The sequence below is a fragment of the Ovis aries genome, chromosome 17, assembly GCF_016772045.2.
Source record: "Ovis aries strain OAR_USU_Benz2616 breed Rambouillet chromosome 17, ARS-UI_Ramb_v3.0, whole genome shotgun sequence".
NCBI lineage: Eukaryota > Metazoa > Chordata > Mammalia > Artiodactyla > Bovidae > Ovis > Ovis aries.
In genome coordinates this window covers 68714006-68736224 of record NC_056070.1, presented here as the reverse complement: position 1 = coordinate 68736224, position 22219 = coordinate 68714006, and the positions used below count along the sequence as shown (strand labels likewise).

Here is a 22219-nt window from a genome sequence, read left to right as displayed (position 1 = left end):
CAGTGGGTACGTAATATGTGGCAGCTCCTGTTATTACTGCTATACAACCTGAGCACTACTGTGTTCATGTAGCAAAAAGGATTGGGTTTTTTTTTATACACATGTGCCCCTATACATGTAATAAAGCCCCTAGATCTTTCCATGTCAGTTCTGCCATGTTGAATGTTCCTCATGTTAAGCTTAGATAGTTAATAATTTAAACTTAAATGTAGACTTTTATGTTTATTCCTGCTAAATTGCATTTCTTGGTTTGAGCCTGACATTCTAGGCCTAGACCATGATGGGTTGTTTTTTTTTTTTTTTTGATTCATTTTCCTTATGACCATGAATACATTGGTTGATAAGTAATTTTCTTCTTATTTATGTAATTGTGATTGTGCTGGGTCTTTGGTGCTGCGCAGGCTTTTCTCTGGTTGCAGCAGGTAGGGGCTACTCTGTAATTGCAGTAGGCGGGCTTCTCATTGTGGTGGCTTCTGTTATTGCTGAGCATGGGTTCTGGGGTGCCCAGGCTCAGTAAATCCAGCTCGCTGGCTCTAGAGAGCATGGGCTTAGTTGCCCCACAGCGTGTGGGATCTTCCCAAGTCAGGGATTGCGCCCATGTCTCCTACATTGCCAGGCGGATTCTTTACCACTGAGCCACCAGAGAAGCCCAACTATGATGTTTTTATTTGATTATTTAATCTCTTAGCTCTCTTGCAGAGCTTGGAGAGGTCTGTACGTTTCATAAGCCTGTTTTCTAGGTCTTTAGTTAAATCATGGGTATAAAGCTTGGGCACCGTGGGTAAGGATCCTATGGCATGTCACCAACTACCTCTCTTCACACTGAAATACCTACTAATGATCATTTGCTGAGAAGCCTGGATTCCAGGCTCCTGAGTGGCTATAGACCAGGCCAGAGTACACATACCTGGGGGGAACTGGGGGCCCGCTTGAGCCAGTGTTTCTGAGAACAGCAGCTTGACGTTGAGTTTTTGACTACAGGTCAAAGCACGAAGAAATCGATCTTGTCAGCTTAGAGGAGTTTTATAAGGAGGCTCCTCCAGATATCAGCAAGGCAGAAGTCACCATGGGAGACCCTCACCAGCAAACCCTTGCACGTCTGGACTGGGAGCTGGAGCAGCGGAAAAGGTAGCGTTTCCTCCTTCCTGACCTATTCACCTGTGCAGACACGAACCTGTATTCACCAGGGCCAGTGCTTTGTCCTGTCCCAGGGTCAATAGCAAAGCACAGTGGGACAGCAGAATGGCCTCTAAGACCAGATCGCGTTTTTTTATTAAGTCACACTTCGCATTTCACACTTGACCGGCTGTACGTAAGTGGGGTTGGAGTTGCTTAAGGCTGTTACAAGAAAGTTGAGGTAACCTTTCCTTGAAACTGTTAATGCCTAAGACTTAAATACCTTTTGTACTGTAAATTTAATTTTTTTTGCCTTTTCTCCCACCCATAAGCATATTCATATGGTATTGCAAAGCTTTGCAAACGTCATTTCAGAAGGCTATACAGCATTCCATTGTAAACTGTCACATAATTGTTTCCATAGTGGATTGGACTTTTAAGTTGTTTGCATTTTTTTGCTATTGTAAATAATGCATTGAGGCACCCCTTTACATATAAAACTTTTTGTACTAATAAGGAGCTTTTCTTTATTAAGCATAAATAGAATGTCTATACTTTGTAACTTAATCAAGATTTTTCTTAGAATATGGTATGTATATACGTTTTTCACCCTAGACGTTTTATGGTTGTATCCCTTCCACCACGGTGACTTTTTCCATGTGTACAGGAATTCTGGTGCTTTTGGGTGGCACATTTGCCTTGTTTTCTGTCAGAAAAGGTGGTATTTTTAATCCCTTGCATTTTTCTGTTGTTGAGTATATTTTGTGCCTTTGGTCTACATTATGAATTTATTAAATACAGAGTCTGGATCTTAGGGAATTGGTTTCAGCTTTTTAGCACATGGGACAGGCCCATCACACCCCTTTCCAGTACGTAGCCTGCCCTTGGCTAAGCCACTGTGCTCTTAGCAAGCACAGTTGGACAAGTTACCCACCTGCCTGAGCCTCGGTTTCCTCCTTCAGGGATTAGGAAGGTCCCCATCTTCCAGCGATTTTATAAAGGATTAAATGCCATAATGTTTATGAAAAGGTCTCCAAAGTGCCTGGCACATAGTAAATGCTAGGTAAACGTTAGCAGTTCATCATGACTGTGGTCATTAGGTAGAGTCTGGCGGTGAATAGGTGTGTTGGTGTGTCCCTGGGGAGCATCCCAGGACAGTACCCTGTCCTCCCTCAACAGGCTGGCGGAGAAGTACCGAGAGTGCCTGTCCAACAAGGAGAAGATCCTCAAGGAGATTGAGGTGAAGAAGGAGTACCTGAGCAGCCTCCAGCCTCGTCTCAACAGCATCATGCAGGTGAGAGTCTCCCCACAGCCCGCGACCTCCTTGGCTTTTACTTGGCCTTCACCACCCAGTGACCTCGGGCCACCAGCAGCCACATTGCCCTGTGGGTTTTGTCGGGTCTGTGAGCCTAGAGCACAGTGCAAGGATGGCCCCGTCTGCAGGTGCACAGCTGGCCTAGTAAGTTTGTGTCCTTTGTGGAGGAAGTGCAGGCAGGATGGGGTCAGGAACGCATATACACATTTACCTGGGTGTTTTCACCCAGCGCCTCTTCCAAGTAAAACACTGTCACAGACTATAAGCAGAGTTTACTGTCGCATGACCTCCACCAGCCTGCAGTCTGCGAGGACCTACGCTTGTGGGTGCTAGGTCCCCTGACTGCACTTCAGGGGCCAACTGCTTCGTAGAGCTCTTACTCTGAAAAGAACTTCACTAGTATTGAAAGCCATCAGGTACCTCGGGAGGGAAAGTCCCCACTTTTTACCTGTAAAGTGCAATGTCTTTCTTTGTGGGTGACCTTATTTTTGTTTGTGAAGTCAGGTTTGATTTAAATCTTTATAGTTTTATAAAGTAGGGTATATGGCTAATATGGAGGAACTTTGTAAAAGGACAATAGAGAAATTAAAAATTCACTTTTGTAGGATTTGGCAAGATCTGTGTTTCCTCTCTTCAACTCTAGGTATAGAATTAACAGATACTTATATAGGACAAAAGTCAGAAACTTAAAGTTTTGGTTGTACTTAAATTTTTCCTGTTAACTGGAAGCACTCCAAATGTTCCTAAGTAGGGTGTAGGGTAAATAAATTCTTGTATGGTTCAGTCCTAACAGTTGTGATGGAAGTGTGGAAGAGCCTATTACTGACAGAGTAACTAGACATAAAGATCTGTTAAATTATGAAACAAAAAAATGCAGGTTGTAGGACATGTAGTATAATCTCATGTGTACACGCGCCTTCATTTACAGAGTATTGAATGGATGCGTATGTGTGCTAAGTCATCTGTGTGCTTAGAAAAGTGTGTTTTCACACCAGACCATTAATGGTTACCTTTGGTGGCTAGGAACTGGGAACTTTTGCCTTATAAACTTGAATACAACCTTTTAAAAAAGAAGTACTCATATTACTTTAAAAAATTAATTTTACATAAAACCATACAGCTTGTACATGCAGGTCAATAAATTTTCACCATGTGCACATTTGTGAACACATCTGTGTAATCAACACTCAGAATTGAGAAGAACATTACCAGTTTTCCACAAAGTACTTTATTCCCCTCACAGTCTAGGGAGACAGTGACTGCCACTGTGTACACATGGCATATAGCTCCATTCATTTAGAGCTTTTATTCCTCAGGTGTTTGTGTAGAAGTTTACACACTTGACATTTAGGTACTTGATGTTTTCCTAAAGTTAGGGGAAATGGTATCTTTTTTTTTTCTTTAAAAAAAATTGGAATATAATTGTTTTATAATATTGTGTCAGTTTCTGCTGTACAATGTGAATCGGCTATACATACACATATATCCCCTCCCTCACGAGTCTCCCTCCCACCCATCCCCCCATTCCACCCTGTGGAGGAGCTGGAAGGCGTTAAGCAAATACTGAAAATGTATTTGCTCCACTCATGACGAAGGTTGGGAGCTAGGACGAGCATAACAAAGGTTATGCGCTTTCACCGAGTGCCCAAGGCTGGGAACTGATGACGAAGGGTCATACGCCCGGCCTTGAGGCATTCGGAGGCTTCCTTCTGACCACCTGTTTGTGGGAGCAAGGACTGTTGTTTCATGATAAAGACTCCTTTTAGAGTTTCGCCAAAGCTATGTTATGGCTTGGGCGGTGGGAACTGTATTTTATGCTTGAATGCTTTGATGTTTTATCGAGAAAGCCTACGTGCAAGTCTGCTTTGTGCTCTGCTCCCTGAGACCATATATCTGCGAAGTGAAAGTGAGTGAAGTTGCTCAGTTGTGTCCGACTCTTGGTGACCCCGTGGACTGTAGCCCACCAGGCTCCTCTGTCCATGGGATTCTCCAGGCAAGAATACTGGAGTGGGGTGCCATTGCCTTCTCCAGGGGAGTCTTCCCAACCCAGGGACCAAACCCGGGTCTCCCACATTGCAGGCAGACGCTTTAACCTCTGAGCTACCAGCGAAGCTGGGTAATAAAATTTGTCAGTCCACTAGAGGCTGTCCCTGAGTGTTTCTTTCAGAGTGCAGCCCTCCGAGCCTTACACCACCCCTCTCGGTCATCACAGAGCGCTGAGCTGAGCTCCTTTGGTATCTTTTTTTAAAGTTCATTTTCTTATTGTTTGTCATTGCTGTCAACTTGATAAGGTTCCTGTATGAACTGCCTACCAAAGAGAAACAAAATCCCTTCTTCCGTTGCTTGCAGGCTTCCCTCCCGGTGCAGGAGTACCTGTTCATGCCCTTCGACCAGGCTCACAAGCAGTACGAGACAGCCAGACACTTGCCGCCTCCCCTCTATGTGCTCTTTGTCCAAGCCACTGCGTACGGGCAGGCCTGTGGTGAGTGTGGGGCGGGCAGGGAAGAGGGGCTGTGGGAGCAGCGGCCGAGGCCAGGGAGGCATCTGGAAGCACCGCCTACCGAGGAAAGCTCCCGGGCCCTGCCCAGAAGCCCTCAGGTGACAGACGCTGCCTCCCCTCTGCACCGCCCAGCATGGCTGCTTTGACCAGCTGGCCTGAGGCTGGACTAACCTGATGGGCACTCCAGGATGGATGGCTTTGAATCTCTGATGAGCCCGGCTGGTCGGCTGTTGGGTTCAGTGCCGAGGCAGCCTCTCCAGGCTCCCAAGCGCTTCCGCCATCAAGACATGCTTGGCAGGTGGATCGGTGCCTTCCGCTCGCTTGAGGGAGAAGCTCGGTGAACACAGGTCCCAGCCAGCTCTCCCAGGCTTTCACCGCCATGCCCTGGAACAGGCCGCATGTCATCACAGTGAATTACCGGGGGAGAGGAGGTGTCCTTATTAAGCTTGAAGGCAGCCCGTGACTCCAGTAGGATTTGGGGATGTTTCTGGAGATCCTACCTCTTGCCTTCCTGCAGCTTTCCCCTGGCACCTAAACTTTTCTCCCCTCCCCCACCCCACCACCTCAGACACGCTGCATCGGTGCATGCCTGTCCTCCCAGCCGCGGCATCCACACATTACTGTCTCTCTTCTTGTGTCTTCCCGGTCCCTTTGATCCTCTCCTTCCCCTCTGTTCTCCCTCCTGTTTTCATCATCAGCTCATAGGAAATCTTCCCAGCCCCCTAGACAGGGTGAGTAATTTTCTTTTATTTTGTGTTTGAAATCCAGCCTGTTTTCATTCCCATTTTACTGTGGAATTCCAGGAGTAAACCAGTCAAAAGAACAGTCTGGCATTTGCCTGTGTTTGGTGGGGGCAGCCAGTTTCTTTGGGACGAGCTGTGGTGGTTCTTGCAGGGTTGTCAGTGATAAGCAGTGGTCAGCCACCTGGGAATACGTCAGTGGCCTGCCCCTTGGGGGAAGTCTGTCGTCCTTCTTTACACTCTTGGGCAAACTCTTTTAGGCCCCCATGACTATGTTGCATCTCTGTACACCCCTTTGAATGGAGCAAGAAGGGCTCTAGCCTCTCTGACCTCCCAGCACCAGACGCAGAGTTCCACAAAGGCAGGTCCAGACATCGCTCGGTGAGCTGTCAGGCCTGGTACAGGGATCAGGATGCTTAGCTCTGTGGTAGACGGACCAAGCTCAGGCTGAATAGACTTGAATCCTAGTTTGTCTACTTGGCTATTGTATCTAACATCCCTGAGCCTTAATTTTCTCATCTGTAAATGGCTAGAGTAATAGTATTTCTCCTGTAGGGTTGTTGTGAGGATTCAAAGTGAATTTTTTTCAGTAATTTCAAAATTAAAGTTATAGATATTAGCTCTTTCAGTCCTCATCAGCCAGCTGGGCGGCTCCCATCTGTCAAATCCCCATTTCACAGATGCCGAAACTGAGGCTCCGAGCAGTGACGTAACTTCCCCGGTTGTGGGTTTGGGAGTTGGTTGGGTAGAGACTGAGGCCCGAGAGTAGACTGCAGGTTCCATCTTCCTCCCTACTGTCCTTCTTCCAGTTAAATGTGACAGGCAGGTGCTGGGTGTTTGGTGTAGCACAGAAGAATAGCTGAGGGGAGAGCCGTCGTTCCTAGGACGTGGACAGTTACAGGGTCCAGATGAGAGCTTTTCTGATGGTTGGCAGGATGGTGCCATGTGGCTCTGGGCCATTGGCTTGGGTTTCTGTGCCTTGGTGTAAACCTGAGGAGAGGACTCACACCTAGTCTCAGGTGATGCTTGGCCAGGGATCCGCACTTGGAGTCCTTGTTTTCGGTAAATGATGGAGAAAAGACCTAGGTTTCCTGCCTAGCCGCTCTGCAGCGGGAGAAAGGGCTTTTTGCCTTCCAGCCCCTGTCAGTAAGGAACTGTGACAGGTGCAGGCAGTGCGGCCCCAGGGTGGGCCTACTGTGTGGCTGAGCTCCTTCCCTCAGCAGCTGTCACAGGCTGTTCTTTCTTGCTCCCAGATAAGATGTTGTCTGTGGCGATTGAAGGCAGCGTGGATGAGGCCAAGGCTCTGTTCAAGCCTCCCGAGGACTCCCAGGGTAAGTGGTACTCAGGATCCTCTTCCATGTCCTCCTCTGCTGATTCTGGGGGCGCCAGGTCCCCACCCAGGGCCGTCTCTGGTCTTGTGGAAATGAGCCGTACTGGTTCTGAGTGGCAGGGAGCTTGGCTTCAGTGTCTCAGTGCTCGGGGTAAACAGGGAAAAGCCCTGACTTTGGATTTCAGCCCTGCTTCTCACTAGCTCACGGTGCTGGGGAAACTCTTCAACGTTTGGAGCCTCAGTTCACTCAACTGTCAAAGCAAGATAGTGATAGCTCGTGTATCTAGGATTGTGATGTGGGTTAAAGGAGGTCGGGCATGTAGATCCCTCAGCATCACCCTCAGCACATGGCTTGTAATCCCCAGATGTATGAGCTGCTGCTGCTGTTCATGTTACTGTTATTGCTTCCACCACCAGCGGAGGACCTTAGGATGTCCCTAGGATGGCATTAAAAAGCACTGGAAGAACTCAGGAGCGATGGGATTATAGGTCATTATCCTTTTCCTTGCATCGCTGTACTGTACTAAGTGAGAAACAGCAGATTTATTATTTGTTCTAAGGAAATTCATTGACAAAAGCCTGAGCCCTTTAACACGCCCCGACCGAGGTGCTCTGGGGAGAACTGGGGGAGTCCCCTCATCCCCCAGCTGCCTTCCCTCTGTCACTGCAGACGATGAGAGCGACTCGGACGCCGAGGAGGAGCAGACCACGGTGAGAGCATGGGGCCTGCTAGCTGCCAGGTGCCATCCTCCCTGGAAGCAGAAGAGAGATGTGGAAGAGAGGGCGGCTGGGGTCCTAGCAGCCTGAGAGCTGAAGCACAGGTCCCAGTGCTGAAGCCCTGGGTGGCAGGGAGAGGGAAGGGGGGATTCCTGTGACGCGTGCTTAATCTGCTCACCTCCCTCCTTTGTCCAGAAACGCCGGCGACCCACACTGGGAGTTCAGCTAGACGACAAGCGCAAGGAGATGCTGAAGAGGCACCCGCTGTCTGTCCTGCTGGACCTGAAGTGCAAAGGTCTGGCTCTCCATAGTCCGGGGCATCTCATAACACCTAGGAGTACGGCCAGCTGCAGCCACCTGGGGTCTGGCAAGCCAATGCCCCGTTGCCTACGGAAAGATTCTGGTTTCATATTTCTGTTTTCCTTTATTGTTCTTCATGGAGTTTGACTTTATTTTCCCTTCCTGAATCATAACCCTAAAAACATAGCAAAACCATTAGACACATCAGGGACACTTGATGAAGCTACCATCTTTCTGAATTGGACAGGTCAGGTACACAGAGCAAGTTGCCAAGAGTATGCCGCTTTTGACTAACATAATCAACTTGCTTAATTTAATACATACAAATAGAACTTTGTATTCTGCAGAGAATGTGGGTTTTGAAACTGGCTTCATATGGATACTGGAGCACATGATAAAACATCCCAGCGTGATAAGAGTGAATGGTCAGACATAAGCTTCCCTCTCACCCCAGCCTCCCAGACCCTGGGCCTAGGTCTGAGTTCCAAGGGCGGCCACTGTGTTGGTTTTCTGTGTATTTTCAAGAAATAGTCTATGCAATAGTCAGTTCTTGACATCAGATGGCCAGAGTATTGGAGCTTCAGCTTTAGCATCAGTCCTTCCAATGAATATTCAGGATTGATTTCCTTTAGGATTGAGTGGTTTGATCTCCTTGCTGTCCAAGGGACTCTCAAGAGTCTTCTCCAGCACCACAGTTTGAAAACATCAGTTCTTCAGTGCTCAGCCTTCTTTATGGCCCAACTCTCATATCTGTACATGATTACTTCACCGGAGTGCAGTTTTCAAAATCAGAGTTAGTTTCGTTGGTACTATGCCATTAACTATAGAACTTACTCAGATGCCCCTGGTTTTTCCCCTAATGCCCTTTTCCTGTTCTCAGATTCAATCCAGGATCTCATGTGCATCTAGTCATTGTGCCCCTTAGTCTCCTCAAGTCTTTGCTTGTTTTTTATGACCTTGACACTTTGGAAGATGAGGTTTATGTATCATGTAGAAAGACTCTCAATTTGGCCTTGTCTGATGTTTTCTGATTAGACTGAGGTTGTGGGTTTTGGAGAAAGCACACCACAGATAGAGTGTTCACCGTCCTGTATTACCAGGGATCCATGGTATCACTGCATCTTGGTACTAGTGATGTTACCAGGTGATCACTTGATCGCTTCTTTTCCTTGTTGTTTTAGTTGGAAGCAGAGTCTCTATGTCCAGTCCACTCTCAAGGGAGGAAAATGAAGCTCCACTTCTTGGAGGGAGGAGTAGTAAAGAATTTGTAGAGACTTTTTTTTAAGTCAATATTAAGTTGCCGTTGTTTTTGTGTGAGAGATCTTAAACGTCGTTGATTTTCTATGATTCTGTTGACTCCCTTCTAATGTCAGCTCATAAAGGATGTCTCTTTTCCTCCTCGCCTCCAGATGACAGTGTGCTGCACCTGACTTTCTACTACCTCATGAACCTCAACATCATGACAGTGAAAGCCAAAGTGACCACCGCCACAGAGCTGATCACCCCCATCAGCGCAGGGTACCTCTGTGGGGCTGGCATGTGGGCGGGGGTGTGGTGGGTGCCTGCCTGCTGTGCTGTTCCCGGATCCTCTCTCACCTGACTCGGAGGGGTTCACAGCCGCACTGGCGTCTGCTGTCGCGTCCACACAGCCAGAAGTCCTGGCGCACTAAGGGTATATTTAGAAAGCGCTCACTGGCTGGAATCCGTGCAGTCTTCTTACTACACAGCCGATGACAGAAACGACTGCAGCCTGTTGTAAACTGAGTGGGTGGGCTCCAGCTTTTACACCAGTGGAAAGAGTGTGAACGTGAGACTTGGCAGACTTTACCAGGTTGACAGATTTAGGCCTCTCTTTCTCTTGTCTTTTTCTGCCCCAAGGGCCTGGGATTTTACTCTGCAGCTCAGCTCAATCCCAGGTTGTCCTTACCTGGTAGCAACAGTGGGAAGAAGACTGGTAGGTGGGTTTTGAGAAGGGTGAGCAGAGGCACATAGAGGCAGCCACAGGGGGAGCGTCCCCAGAAAGACCCTGACCATGGCCGCTGGTCGTGGGAGGAAGGGAAGAGGACCAAGAGGGCCTGGGGGTGAAGGAGGCTCGCCTGGCCTGGCTCGCCACCCAGCCCTGCCCCACTGAGTCCTCACATCAGGTGTAGATAGCCTGGGAGGCACAGGGCTCTTCCCAGGGCTGCCCGAGGGTGGCTGCCGTCCACCCTGAGCTTAGTGTCCGTGCCCGCTCCTGGCTGCATCCTTGTCCCTGTGCTTGAGAGTGATGCTGGGCCATCCTGAGCACTGTGGGTGCTGTCGTCCCTGTTCCCACCTCACGCCAGCAGGGGGAGCCTGGGGCTGGCTTCTCCAGACCACCCAGTCGCACTGCTCAGCCAGAGGGCCCCTGTGGAGCTCCTTGGGTAAGCATCCTGCCTGCTCCCTTCTCAGACGCCCATCTGCTAAGTCCTGGGGCTGCAGCCTGGCACCACTGGGCCCTGAAGACCTCTCCTCACCAGCCTCTGCACGTGCAGTCGCCTGCTCTTTAATGTCCATTGTTTTTACCAAATTCAGTTGTCCTGAGCCACATGTTGTGGGTGGAAATTTGTCAGAATTTGACCATTCCATCAGGTTTTGTCAATTTCAAGTCCCACTTTTGTGCAGTTTAACTGTTTTGTTTTGGTTGATTGAGTATATTAGTATCCGCCACTAAATATTGGCTAAAAGAATGACAGTTACTGATTTTATAGCTAGTTCTCTGTAGCAGCGAAGGGGACAGAGACCCTTGGGGGTGGGGGTGATGCAGGAAACTCTGGCAGGACAGAGCAGCGCAGAGCAGTTTAGCCACAAACTGCCACTCTCCTGGGCCGAGTTCCCGGAGGCCTGCCGGGCTCAGGGCAGCAGGATCAGCCGTCTGCCTGAGTTTCTCCTGATGCTGTCCCTAGAAGGTGAAGGGGAGCTCCCACGGATGAAGGGAAAGATTGGGCCCTGTTGTCCTTTGTGACCAGATTACTCCACTCTGCGCCTGTGCTGTCTCTTCTCTGATCGTCACTCTCAATTACATGTTTAACCATTGCGAGGAGGTGGCATTGGCATCACCGTGTCTTTCTGCTTACAGCACTAGGTCACCTTGTCTCCAGTCTGTGTGATGTATCTTTTCCGGGAATATTCAAGGGGAGCTCTTTCTGTGTCCGCATGAGATGAGGTGAAGTGTGAGATAGGCAGAGCATCAGAGCTGCACACTGGGTCTCTTTGGGGTAGAAGAAATCTGTTCTGCTCCTATGAAAGTTCTGAGTGTTCTATTTCTGGTGTCACAGGGTTTTGCTCCCTTGAGGAAAGGCTCTGGTCATTGTATACTTCTTGAAGGGATAGGTTTCTTTGGAAATTGGTGGTTAAAGGACTATCTTGGTGGTCCAATGGTTAAGACTCCATGCTTTCAAGGCAGGGGCCGGAGTTCCTCAACCAGAGATGGGATCTGCACCAGAAACAAACAAAAAACCTGCAATTAAGAGTATTACTGTCTTTGATGGGACAGTGTAAATCCTGGCTCCAGCGCTTACTAGCAGTGTCAGCTTGGGCTTGGTATATCTTTCAAAGCCTCGATTTCTCCTCCATAGAATGGAAATGCTAATCCTCCCTACTTCCTAGGGCTGTGAGGATCTGATGGCCTCAGGCATATACAGGGTCTAGACTGCAAGGAGCATTCAGTAAACGGTGGCTTTTCTCATCAGTGGGAGAGGGCGTTACCACCCCCAGATGGCCACGTCTGCGTCGAGCCAGGGGCTTGGCCAGTGTTCTCATTGCAGTCTTTTCCCTCCTCCAGTGACCTGCTGTCTCCTGACTCAGTCCTGAGCTGCTTGTACCCAGGGGATCATGGAAAGAAGACTCCCAATCCAGCCAATCAGTATCAATTTGATAAAGTTGGGTGAGTCAGCAACATTTCCTCCTCTTCCAGCCTGTCCACTTCAGAGTTTCTCTGGTGACTCAAAGCAGGAGACCTGTTAGGACCAGAGGCCTTCAGGGGGTGGGGGTTGGGGATGGAGAAATGGTGGGGTGAGAGGGAGTGCTCCATCCAGAGAAGGGGACACCTGTCCTTTCTTGCTTATGAGGCCCTGGAGAAGGATGGGGAAGGGTGGAAGGGTCAAAGCTCTGAGTGTGGTAAGAGATGTGTTTAACATTTTAGTTCTCTTGATGATTAAAATTTAGAAAATACTTTATAAATTGCTGGACTAATGAAAAGATAAGTACACTGCCTTTTTATTGAGATTTGCTAATGAGTTGAAGGCTGCCAGGGAAAAAGAGAAAATTGGCTCTAGGAGAGAGAAAATTCACAGCAGGGAACTGATGAACTTGAGAGACCTTGCTGGCGGCCCGGCCATGAGTGCGCTGAGCCTGCAGGACCGTTCTGTTAGGGGAGATGAAAGGGTGGGATGAGGCATATACCCTGGGACCACAGCAGAAGTGACTTCTAAACTCATTCCGTTGTGTGTTCTTTTCTGCAGCATCCTGACTTTGAGGGACTACGTACTTGACCTCGGTCACCCCTACTTGTGGGTGCAGAAGCTGGGTGGTCTTCACTTCCCCAAAGAGCAGCCTCAGGTGTGTCCACTGATTGAGTCCCCTTGGCTGAGGAGCCCTGTTCCTCTCCTCTGCAGACTCCAGAAGGGCTTCTGATGGCCTCTGGGACTTTAAACTAGCAGAATGCCAGCCCTCTGGGCTGTGACCTGTCCTCCCTTCACTCTGAAGTGTCCAAGGCCTCCAAGTGTTCAGGTGTCTTTTGCTTTCACCCTGAGCCTATTACCCCCCCAGGTCAAAGTAACTTGGATCCTTGCCCTGCGTATCCCATGGCTCCTGGTGCTGCTACCCCTTGGTCTTATGTACGAAGGTGCCAGAAATGAACCCCAGGGCAACGGGCACCTCAGCAGAAGCCTTCCTTTCCCCCAGCCTCTCCAGATCCTGGCAGCTTGAATCATTCCCGCCGGGACTCGGTCTCTGGCCCTACTTCAGGGAGACCCTGCTACCCCAGAAGACATCTACGCCAGGACGTGGGTGCTCCTGGCCGCCACGGGCAGGCAGGCCCTGGGAGAGGGGTGGCAGGAGGAGGGCACAGAGAGCACTCACGCGTGTGCTGTGCTCTGCCACCCACAGCACACTGTGATCACAGACCACTCACTGAGCGCCAGTCACATGGAGACCACCATGAAACTGCTGAAGACCAGGGTGCAGTCCCGCCTCGCCCTCCACAAGCAGTTTGCCTCCCTGGGTAAGTGGTGTTAGTCGGGGTTGTGGCCTGAGCCGCTCAGCACAAGCACAAAGAGCACGGAGCCCTGCTCTCAGACGTCTGGAATCCTGATGACAAAGTCAGCTGGGCCACTGGGGAGAGCTCTAGGCTGCCAGGCAGAGGTGTGAGCTCCCCACAGGGCTACAAGGCTGTCTCGGCCCGCCCAAAGCCTTTTGGGGCCCCAACTTACTAGATTGGTCGGGAGCACTTGTGCTAGGTCAGCGCGTGGCAGACTTTACTGTGCATTTTAACAGGAACCTCATTCACTCGGGGTCTCCAGTATAGTGCTGGGGAAGGAGCCACGAGCACAAGACAGAGCCCTGCTTCTGTGGAGCTTGTGCTCAGCTTGCTTGAATACAGTGGTCCAGTAACCCACGCCTCCTCCCTCCCCTGACCCCTGAGCTGACATCCTCCAGGCCGGGGCTGAGCCCGGGGTTCACTGTAAGCTCCCAAGTGGTTCTGATGCGCCCTTGACCAAGATGGTGGCCACGTAGGGGCTTCTCTTTTATTCGTTCTGTGAACACCTGTCACAGCCTGTCGGGTGCAAGGCACCAGTGGGGGAGGGTTAAGATCTTTCCAGCCTGAAAAAGGCCACTGTCAGGGCTCCCCTGGTGGTCCAGTGGTTAAGACTTCGCCTTCCATCGCAGAGGCTGCAGGTTCTGTCTCTGACCAGGGAGCTAAGATCCCGCATGCCTTGCAGCCAAAAATCCAAAACAAAACAGAAGCCATATTATAACAAACTCAATAAGGACCTTAAAAGTGATCCACATCAAAAATAAATAAAAGAGCCACTGTCAGGAAAGGCTTTGAGTTCCCAGCACCCATCTGGAGGCCCCACGTGGACTCTGGTTTCTCCAGGCTCCCCATCAGCACTGTGGAGTTTGTTTTGTCCCGGGGTTGGATGATTGTCATCCTGGATAGCGTGTACCATGTTGGCATATTTGCTTATTGAAACACCAGCAGGAATTCGCCCTGGAGCAGCCCTGCTGCTCTTCTCCCTTAGAGGAACTGGCACAGAAGACTAGTCCTTCCTCCTACAAGGTCAGCTGCGAGAACGGCCCTCTTGGCTATTTGATCTAATTAACAGTCACTGCCACAGAGGCCTCCTCGTCGGTTCTGGCGGCAGGGGGTTTTTCGTTTGCTTTAAGGATGAAGCGCTGTGAATGCTGGGGCTGGGTCCTGCCACGTGCACGAGCGCTGGGCGAAGGTCAGGTTGACGTGCCGCCATTCCTGGCGCGTGTTGACCTGAGTACCAAGTGTACCTGGACAGGTGGCAGGGCCATCTGAGCCTTTCAGAGGGTGCCGGTTACCCAGCTGTGGCGGCCGATTTCCGCCTGTGATGCCCTCTGTCCTGCTCTCTTAGAGCACGGCATTGTCCCGGTCACCAGCGACTGCCACTACCTCTTCCCTGCAAAGGTCGTCTCTCGCCTGGTGAAGTGGGTGACGATTGCCCATGAGGACTACATGGTAGGTGTGTGGGGGGGGCGGGGGGGCAGGGACAGGCCACTGTTGCTATCCTGGGGACTGCAGACCTGAGTCTCCTTTCTGCTGCTCCTCCTCCTGAAGGGTGGGGCAGTCTGACAAGAGGCGCCAACAGCTCACCCTCCCCCTTCTTGGTGACTTCCAGGAGCTGCATTTCACCAAAGACGTTGTGGAGGCGGGACTGGCCGGGGACACCAATCTCTACTACATGGCACTTGTGGAGAGGGGCACAGGTAACCACTCTGCCGACAGTGGTTCTAGGTGAGGGGAGCCGCTGAGAATCAAACCTTCCTGGGAGCTGGCCCAAGGAAGCTAAAGATCTGGACTCCTGCCTCGGGGACTCAGCAGTCTTGGCTGAGAGGCAGCGTTCAGCCAGGACTTGTACTGCAACAGTCCCTTCCTCCGCTAATCGTCACCACGGTCCGGTGCTGGTGACGTACCCGCTCTGTAGATGATGCTCAGTCACACACCCAGTCAGATCTCTGAGCCTGAGTTCTTAGCCCTTTTGCTTCATCACCCTTTAGAATCAGAGAACTGCTCGTCCTCTCTTCAAGGTAGGACTGTCACTCTAAAGCTGTGAAGTGCAGGACTCTCCTCCCTCTTTGCAGTCCCTGCGCTCACTTGGGGAGGCATTGAGAGCTCTGAATCCTCACCGCTGTCCTGGCATCTAATCGGCCAGGGCTTCCAGCTGGACCCACCCCGATGGCGCCTATGGGGCTGTCGTCCAGCCCCAGCCTCTGTGGATCTGGCCCACCCCAGAGGCTCAGTGCCAAGGCTGCAGGGCAGAGGGAGTTGTCTGTAGTTCCAAGATAGTGTGAGAAATGAAAGGTTACACTCTTTGATGTTCATGATTCTTTACCCGTGTCTTCACTTTTCATGTTTTTAGAAATATTCTAAGGAAATTAGATAACTTCAGATACAGTGGAGGCTCCTTGATCCCACTTCATTCTCACCCTCGTGATGGGTGACTGCTGTTTGGAATTTTGCGTTCACTTCCTGTCTTCTCTCCTTTTAAAAAATACTCAAACCTCATCCCTAAACAACGCAGAGTGCTGTTTTCTAAGGGCACAGAAAACTATGCATCCAAGAAATTTCCAAAGCCCCAAGGGTGGGAAATCATTGGAAGACATCACTTTTGCTTCCTGGATGAGGGGAACAGAGCTTGGAAAAATAACAGATATCCTGTATTCATACAAAGGATGAATGTGATCATTTAAATTTTTATTAGATGTGTTGTAATAGAATTTGAAAATTTAAGAGTGAACTTTAAATGAATAAGTGGACAACAATTTCCTAGTATGGATTAAAAACAAAAAAATTGGTGGACAAGAGATCAACCCAGAAATACATTCAAAACTATTATGACAGAAACAACAGTAAAATGTCACTTTTCAATAAATGTTGCGACTGTCAGGGTAGAGTTATCTTATTCTGTACTCTCTTGTTCTCTATTAATTTATTTGAATTACTAGTGGGTGAGCGTTCATTCCCTCCGTCCCCATAACTAATGAGAAAAGGGTGGCTAAGCACTTAGCTCATTGATGGAGAGGGTATCGTATTGAAAAAGACAAAGGCTGTCACCAGAGAAAAAACAAGTATGTTAAAAAATACAAATTTCTCATTTAATGATTATGAACACAGCTTTGGCACCAGGTAGCTCTGGTTAAACTCAGCACTGCTGTTTTGCGGCTGTTTAATGATTTTTAGGAAGTTTCTATCAGAGCCTCAGTTTCTTTAACTGTGAAATGGGATGAGACTCGTTATCAGAATGAAATAAAATGTGGGTGAAAATGGCTCAGCACTGTGCACAGAAAACAGTAGGTGCTCAGTAAATGCTGGTTATCAAAAAGCTTCATGTAACAAAATAGATAAAAATAAAGAACAGAATAGGGAAAATATATTTGACTATAATGTGATGTCTAGTACATAATACTGTTGAAAAGAAAAACAGATAGGGCACCTTCACTGGGAAAATCCTTAACCTGCTGGCAAATAAATGCCAGGTAAAACAGACTTCTGTCAAAGTAGTAAATAGAACTGGGCTAACCAGGCTCAGGACTCCTCACATCTCTGTGTCCTGAGGCCTAGTCACAGGACCTCACCTTCTGCAGCCTGACAGTACCACTTTGGAGTTTCTAGGCGGAAAGTAAAAGTTGGTAGCAGAATGTGCTCTGAGCACCTGGACTAATGTAAGACACAGAGCTGGCCTCAGGGTTCCAGCGGGGAGGTGGTCGTGGCTGGCAAGCCGGCTCTCAACTGCGTTTTCCTCCTCTCCCTACCTTTCCCAGCTAAGCTCCAGGCTGCTGTGGTGCTAAACCCTGGCTACTCATCCATCCCACCCATTTTCCAGCTCTGTCTGAACTGGAAAGGGGAGAAAACCAACAACAACGATGACAATATTCGGGTAAGGTCCTCGGCGGGTGATGGAAGGAGCAGGGAGAGCCTCCTTGGGCCGGGGTTGGGGGCGAGGGGGGCATAACCGGTGGTAGCTGGGGGCTTGGGCATTGACGAAGTTCCAGGGCAGATGCTGCTGGGATTGTAGAATGTGCTAGAGACTGCAAGGTGTAGTGAAGGGCTCAGACCCCCCTTACTAGCCTGGGGTCCACAGGTTCACCCTGCTTATAAAACAGGGCTAATACAAAGACCAGCCTTGAAAGGTCGTTTCAGGCTTATGCGGAAATGTAAAATGCACAGGAACGAGACGGTGTGAAATCGTTGCCCGTGTTAATTGCTGTTATGCCCATGGATCTGACTCCATAGCTGAGGAGCACACTTTGAACCCTAACACTTTCCCATTTGGATCTGATCTTGAGATTCTTCCTCTGTCCATCTTGCTCTTTTTGGCTGTGGACATGCAAGGCAGGAAATGTTCCAGGTCAGGATCAGGAAGACTCCATTGTCTTGAGGAGCGGGTGCCTCAGGACAAGCCAGCCTGGCTTGATCTGCAGGGGCCCAGGCTCGGTTCACATGAAACCATGAGACCCAGCTGGCCTACAAGTGGTGCTGAGTTTCTGGCTTCTGCCGCACCTCCCCCCCCCCCCCCCCCCATAGGCCATGGAGAGCGAGGTCAACGTGTGCTGCAAGGAGCTGTGCGGCCCGCGGCCTGGCCACCAGCTCCTGACCAACCAGCTGCAGCGCCTGTGCGTGCTGCTGGACGTCTACCTGGAGACGGAGAGCCACGACGACAGCGTGGAGGGGCCCAAGGAATTTCCCCAGGAGAAGATGTGTCTGCGGCTTTTCAGGTGAGGGACAGGGCCCCGGGACCTCCAGCCCTGCCTCTCACAGGGACGCGGGGCAGAGAGAGCCTGGCACAGAGGGCACACATGTCCTCGGGTGCTCTGGTCTCCTTTCACTGTGGAAATTAACACCCTGCTGCCAGATTTCCGGAGAGAACTCACTTCCTCCTTCCTAAAACTTGCCCTGGGGCCCTGCCCTATCAGCCCAGCCCAGTCTAGTTAGTTGTTCTTCACACATACACCCCAGAGGTGGGCCTCATGCTGTGTGAGCAGGAGGACTTGACTAAACTTCCCTTTCTCTGCTTTCTGTAGGTTTGTTTTTTGTGATTCAAATGAAGTTTGTAAACTACAGAGAACACAGGGATGTCCTCAATCGATGCAGGCTATAGGCCTGTATACAGACTAGACATGTCTCCCACCAGTCCCCAGAGTCTGCTGTACTCCCTACAGTGCTCCCACGTCCAGGAGGATCACAGCTGTAGGCAGTCGGGCGTCAAAGAGGAGCCAGCTGTGAAATAACACACACAGTGCAGACCTCTGTTGTCCCACTCATCATCTGGGTGACTCATAGAGCCACTTCAGCTCAGCTCTGAGCCTTTCCCAAAGGCTGAAATGGAAGCATTACCTTCTAACTCATGACAAAGCAGAGGTAGTTCACGTAGGCCTTCCAAAATGGATCTCGGCACAGACGGAGCCTCAGAAAATGCCCACAGGCGCTGGCGGCTTGGTATTTAGTGTGTCTGCACGCCCCGCATTTCTGGCTGCTTTTCCTTCCGCTTTGGTGTCGGGTCTTTTCCTTCCCTTTCATCCCTTAACTCATGGTCTTGTTCTTCAAGTCAGTTTCAGAATCCCAGAGCCCACACTCCTCAGGCATCCCTTCCCTTTGGGGCAGGGGGCTGGGGAGGAATGGTGTCACAAAGGGCTATAGTGTGTATCCAAGGAGGACATCACTGTGTTCTCTGACAGTCTGGAAGGTGCCTTGCCTGCCTTCACCTTCTCACACAGCCAGCCTCTGCCCCTGGAGGCTGTCCCACATCCTCCCGCCTCCGTCTGGCACCTCCACCTGGCCTGGCTTCTTGTGCTAGCTGATAATAACCAGCTCCAGCCCCACCGTGGCTGCGAGGTGGCGCTGACGGCTAGGTGCCGGTGTGTTCTGGGACTTGCTGTCCCTGGCCTGTCTGTGTGAGACCTCAGCTCTTCCCCGCGCCCCGCCTGCTGTAGCACATTTCCAGGGTGGGAATTCTCACCCGGCCACTGTCTGTTCTCTGCTGTCTAGTGGCTCCCACAGGGCCCGTTTCCTGAGCTGCTTTGTCGCCCAGGCTGCGCTCGCCTGTCACTGATCTGGGAAGGTGCTCCTTTGCTGCCCAGATCCAGTCAATTCCATGGCTGATGAGACGTGGGATGTGAGGTTCTTGGTGTGGAGTCCTCCTGACCACTGGGATCAGGTCAAGGGCCTGGGCTGCAAAGGGCTGGCCTGGGCCGCAGGAGACTCGAGGTCTGGCTCTGCCCGGGGCTGGCTGCCTTCAGGCTGTGGGGTCTCCATCAGCTGTACGCCTCAATTTGCCTGACTCGACTCTGTACCCTTCTGGTGTTGGGAAGGTTCATGACATCATTTTAAGAAAAGACTTTGGGGCCAGAACAGCCTGGGTTCAAATTGCAGCTGCTGCCTGTGTGATCAGGGTCTGAAGCTCTTGAGCTTCAGATTCCTCATCAGTAAAACTGTGTCCAGTCAGGTGGTGTTGGGAGCATGAAATTAAACCAGGGGAGCCTGTCAAGTGCCAAGCACAGTGCAGGCAGAGGAAGCCCTCCTTTAAGTCCATTCTGTGCAGTGTGGCAAAAAAAAAAAAAAAAAAAGATATACAAATCTCCTCCCTCTGGCAAACACCTACACTGCCTCTCACCCTCCCTCCCTCAGACCAAGATCCAAGGTGTCACCTTCTGGTCACCACTGAGTGTCAGGCACAGGCAGAAGGGTGAAGGAGGCCCTTTAGCTGGACACTGTTCACCATGGAGTTGTGTGGAAAAGCACCCTGTGTGAAGTTTTTGCCCAGGGGCCCAAGACGAGCTGAAGCACCTAAATGTCACAAGGTCCAGGCTTTGGCTATGATTGTTAGCCTCTTGTGCCAGCAGGCTTTAGCATCAGACCTGGTTTTGAATTTGGTCTGTGAGACTTTCTGACTGTCTAATATCAGGTAGGTCACATCCCTAAGCCTGCATCTTCATTTAAAATCTTTGAAATGATAGAAATAGCATCTCTGAAGTAGCAAGTATAAACGCAAGGCCCTTGGCAGGCACTTACTACAGATTCTTTTCCCACGTCAACTCCTACCTGCATGGGAATCTCCCTACAGAAGAGGATTTTCAAGTTATATTTTTTTTAATCATAGACATGAATAAAACATGTTTGTTGTTGAACATAAAAACAGCAGCAAACTGTTGCATGAAAACAATGTAAACAGTGAGGGTGCCCAAGCCCCCTGTCCCCTAAAGTGCCCGTCCGGGCTTGTGTGCCCACGCCTTCGGGGGCACATGACGCTTTTCCAGAACCGCTGTCACCCCTTTCACACTGTTCTGCAGTGTGCTTTCCTTACACCAGTCTCGTACTGTCCCTTAACAGCTTCGTAGTAGTCCCTTGTGTGGATGCATTCATTATATCAGCCCAAAGCTATGGTGTTAACTGGCCTCCCTTCTCCTGTTTCTCTAGGGGTCCCAGCAGGATAAAGCCATTTAAATATAACCACCCTCAAGGGTTCTTCAGCCATCGCTGACGTCGCGCGCGGCCTGCTTCCCCGCAGACCCTGAGTGCTGCGCCTCTGCTGCCGGTTCCGGCGCACACGTGGCTCTTGATAGTCTCCCGGGACAGGTTTTCTATTTGTAGCCTATTAAAATGTCACCTGACCAAGTGGCCTTTGTCTGCGGCTCCCTGGGGAGAGGGGGTGGCTTTGGTCTGAAAGGGCAGGTGGGAGCGGGGCGTGGCGTGAACGCGCACGTGTGGATGGCGCTCTCTGGCTGGCCGGGAACGGCAGAGTGAGCACGACTCCGGCTCTGCAGCAGACCCTCACTGCCTTCACGTTTGTCATCCAAGTCCCTGCTCTTAGCGGGTGGCAGGGGAAGCCAAAGGCAGTCTAGTAGAAAAAGCAAAAGCTCTTCTTCCCGCGGCCCCTCACCCTGTCAGTGTCTCCAGCGGCCACATTGCCCTGGCTGGTGGATGTTACAAGCATCTGACAGCGCAGCAAAAACAGACAAATAGTCCCAGAGAATAATTGTGAGTCTTGTAGGGTGTCGTGGAGCTGATGAGAGTGATATCAGGATCTCAGGCAGAGCTGCTGTCCAGTGATGCTCTGGCAGTGTGAGAGCAGGTGTCTCCAGAGGAGAGGCTTCACGGTGATGGCACGATAGGAACCTCAGGAAATAATGGTTTGATTCTCAGAGGATTAAGAGAAGTCCTGAGGAAATAGGCAACGCCCTCCATTAAAATTATTTTAAGAAGATACAAAGATGTAAAAAAATATTGAAGCATTATTATAGAGTTGCAGTTATAAAATTCACTAATTAGAAAATGAAATAAAGTTTTATTTTTCCAGCTTTATTGAGATATAATTGACATATAACTGTGTAAGTTTAAGTTGTACAGAGGGATCCTGATACATTGAGAAATGATTATTGCAATAAGGTTAACACATCCATCACCTTACATAGATGGGGCAGGGAGGAGATGGGTGTGGGGCTAAGAACTTTGGAGATCTGTTCTCTTAGCAGTTTTCAATATACATAAATCTAACAACAATAAAAAAAATCGATATACTTAAATCTTATTTGCCATGATAGTCCCAATCACATGGATTTTTTCCTTCCATAACACACTTTGAAGTTTGGTTTCCGCTATAAATGGAATTTTTTTAGATTATTTTCAATATGGACCATTTTTAAAGTCTTTGTTGATTTTATTACAATCTTAACTTCTATTTTATGTTCTGGCTTTTGGGCCACAAGGCATATGGGATCTTCGCGCTAAAACCAGGGGTTGAACCCGCACCCCCTGCATTGGAAGGTGAAATCTTAACCACTGGACCACCAGGAAGGGCGCCTCTAAACGGAATTTTACCAGTTACCCTTGGATACTGTGGACCTCTGGTATAAGAGCTGTCTCCTCTTGTCTTCTCAGCTGATCTCTGAGCATCCCTGTGACAAGGATTTTCTGAGGCAGAACCTAGGAGGTTCTT

General features: G+C 49.9%; 1 protein-coding gene across 10 annotated transcripts in view; it reads left to right on the top strand.

Annotated features, from left to right (window-relative positions):
* Positions 1 to 20898, top strand: part of THOC5 (THO complex subunit 5) — a 28539-nt gene extending 7641 nt beyond the window's left edge. For 5 of the 10 annotated variants that reach the window (XM_042234810.1, XM_042234809.1, XM_027956728.2 and 2 more), the window contains 16 exons: positions 982 to 1128; positions 2296 to 2410; positions 4781 to 4913; positions 5630 to 5662; positions 6925 to 7002; positions 7672 to 7712; positions 7914 to 8013; positions 9428 to 9536; positions 11821 to 11922; positions 12500 to 12596; positions 13146 to 13260; positions 14642 to 14745; positions 14906 to 14993; positions 17049 to 17164; positions 17812 to 18002; positions 20701 to 20898. In XM_042234810.1, the coding sequence (XP_042090744.1) occupies positions 982 to 1128; positions 2296 to 2410; positions 4781 to 4913; positions 5630 to 5662; positions 6925 to 7002; positions 7672 to 7712; positions 7914 to 8013; positions 9428 to 9536; positions 11821 to 11922; positions 12500 to 12596; positions 13146 to 13260; positions 14642 to 14745; positions 14906 to 14993; positions 17049 to 17164; positions 17812 to 18002; positions 20701 to 20764 (1633 nt within the window). In that variant the 3' untranslated portion in view covers positions 20765 to 20898. Of the gene's footprint in view, positions 1 to 981; positions 1129 to 2295; positions 2411 to 4780; positions 4914 to 5629; positions 5663 to 6924; positions 7003 to 7671; positions 7713 to 7913; positions 8014 to 9427; positions 9537 to 11820; positions 11923 to 12499; positions 12597 to 13145; positions 13261 to 14641; positions 14750 to 14905; positions 14994 to 17048; positions 17165 to 17811; positions 18003 to 20700 lie in introns of those variants that run through there. The other 5 variants (XM_042234811.1, XM_060400850.1, XM_027956730.2 and 2 more) reach the window with 2 other exon arrangements.
* Positions 20899 to 22219: the final 1321 nt, after the last annotated feature.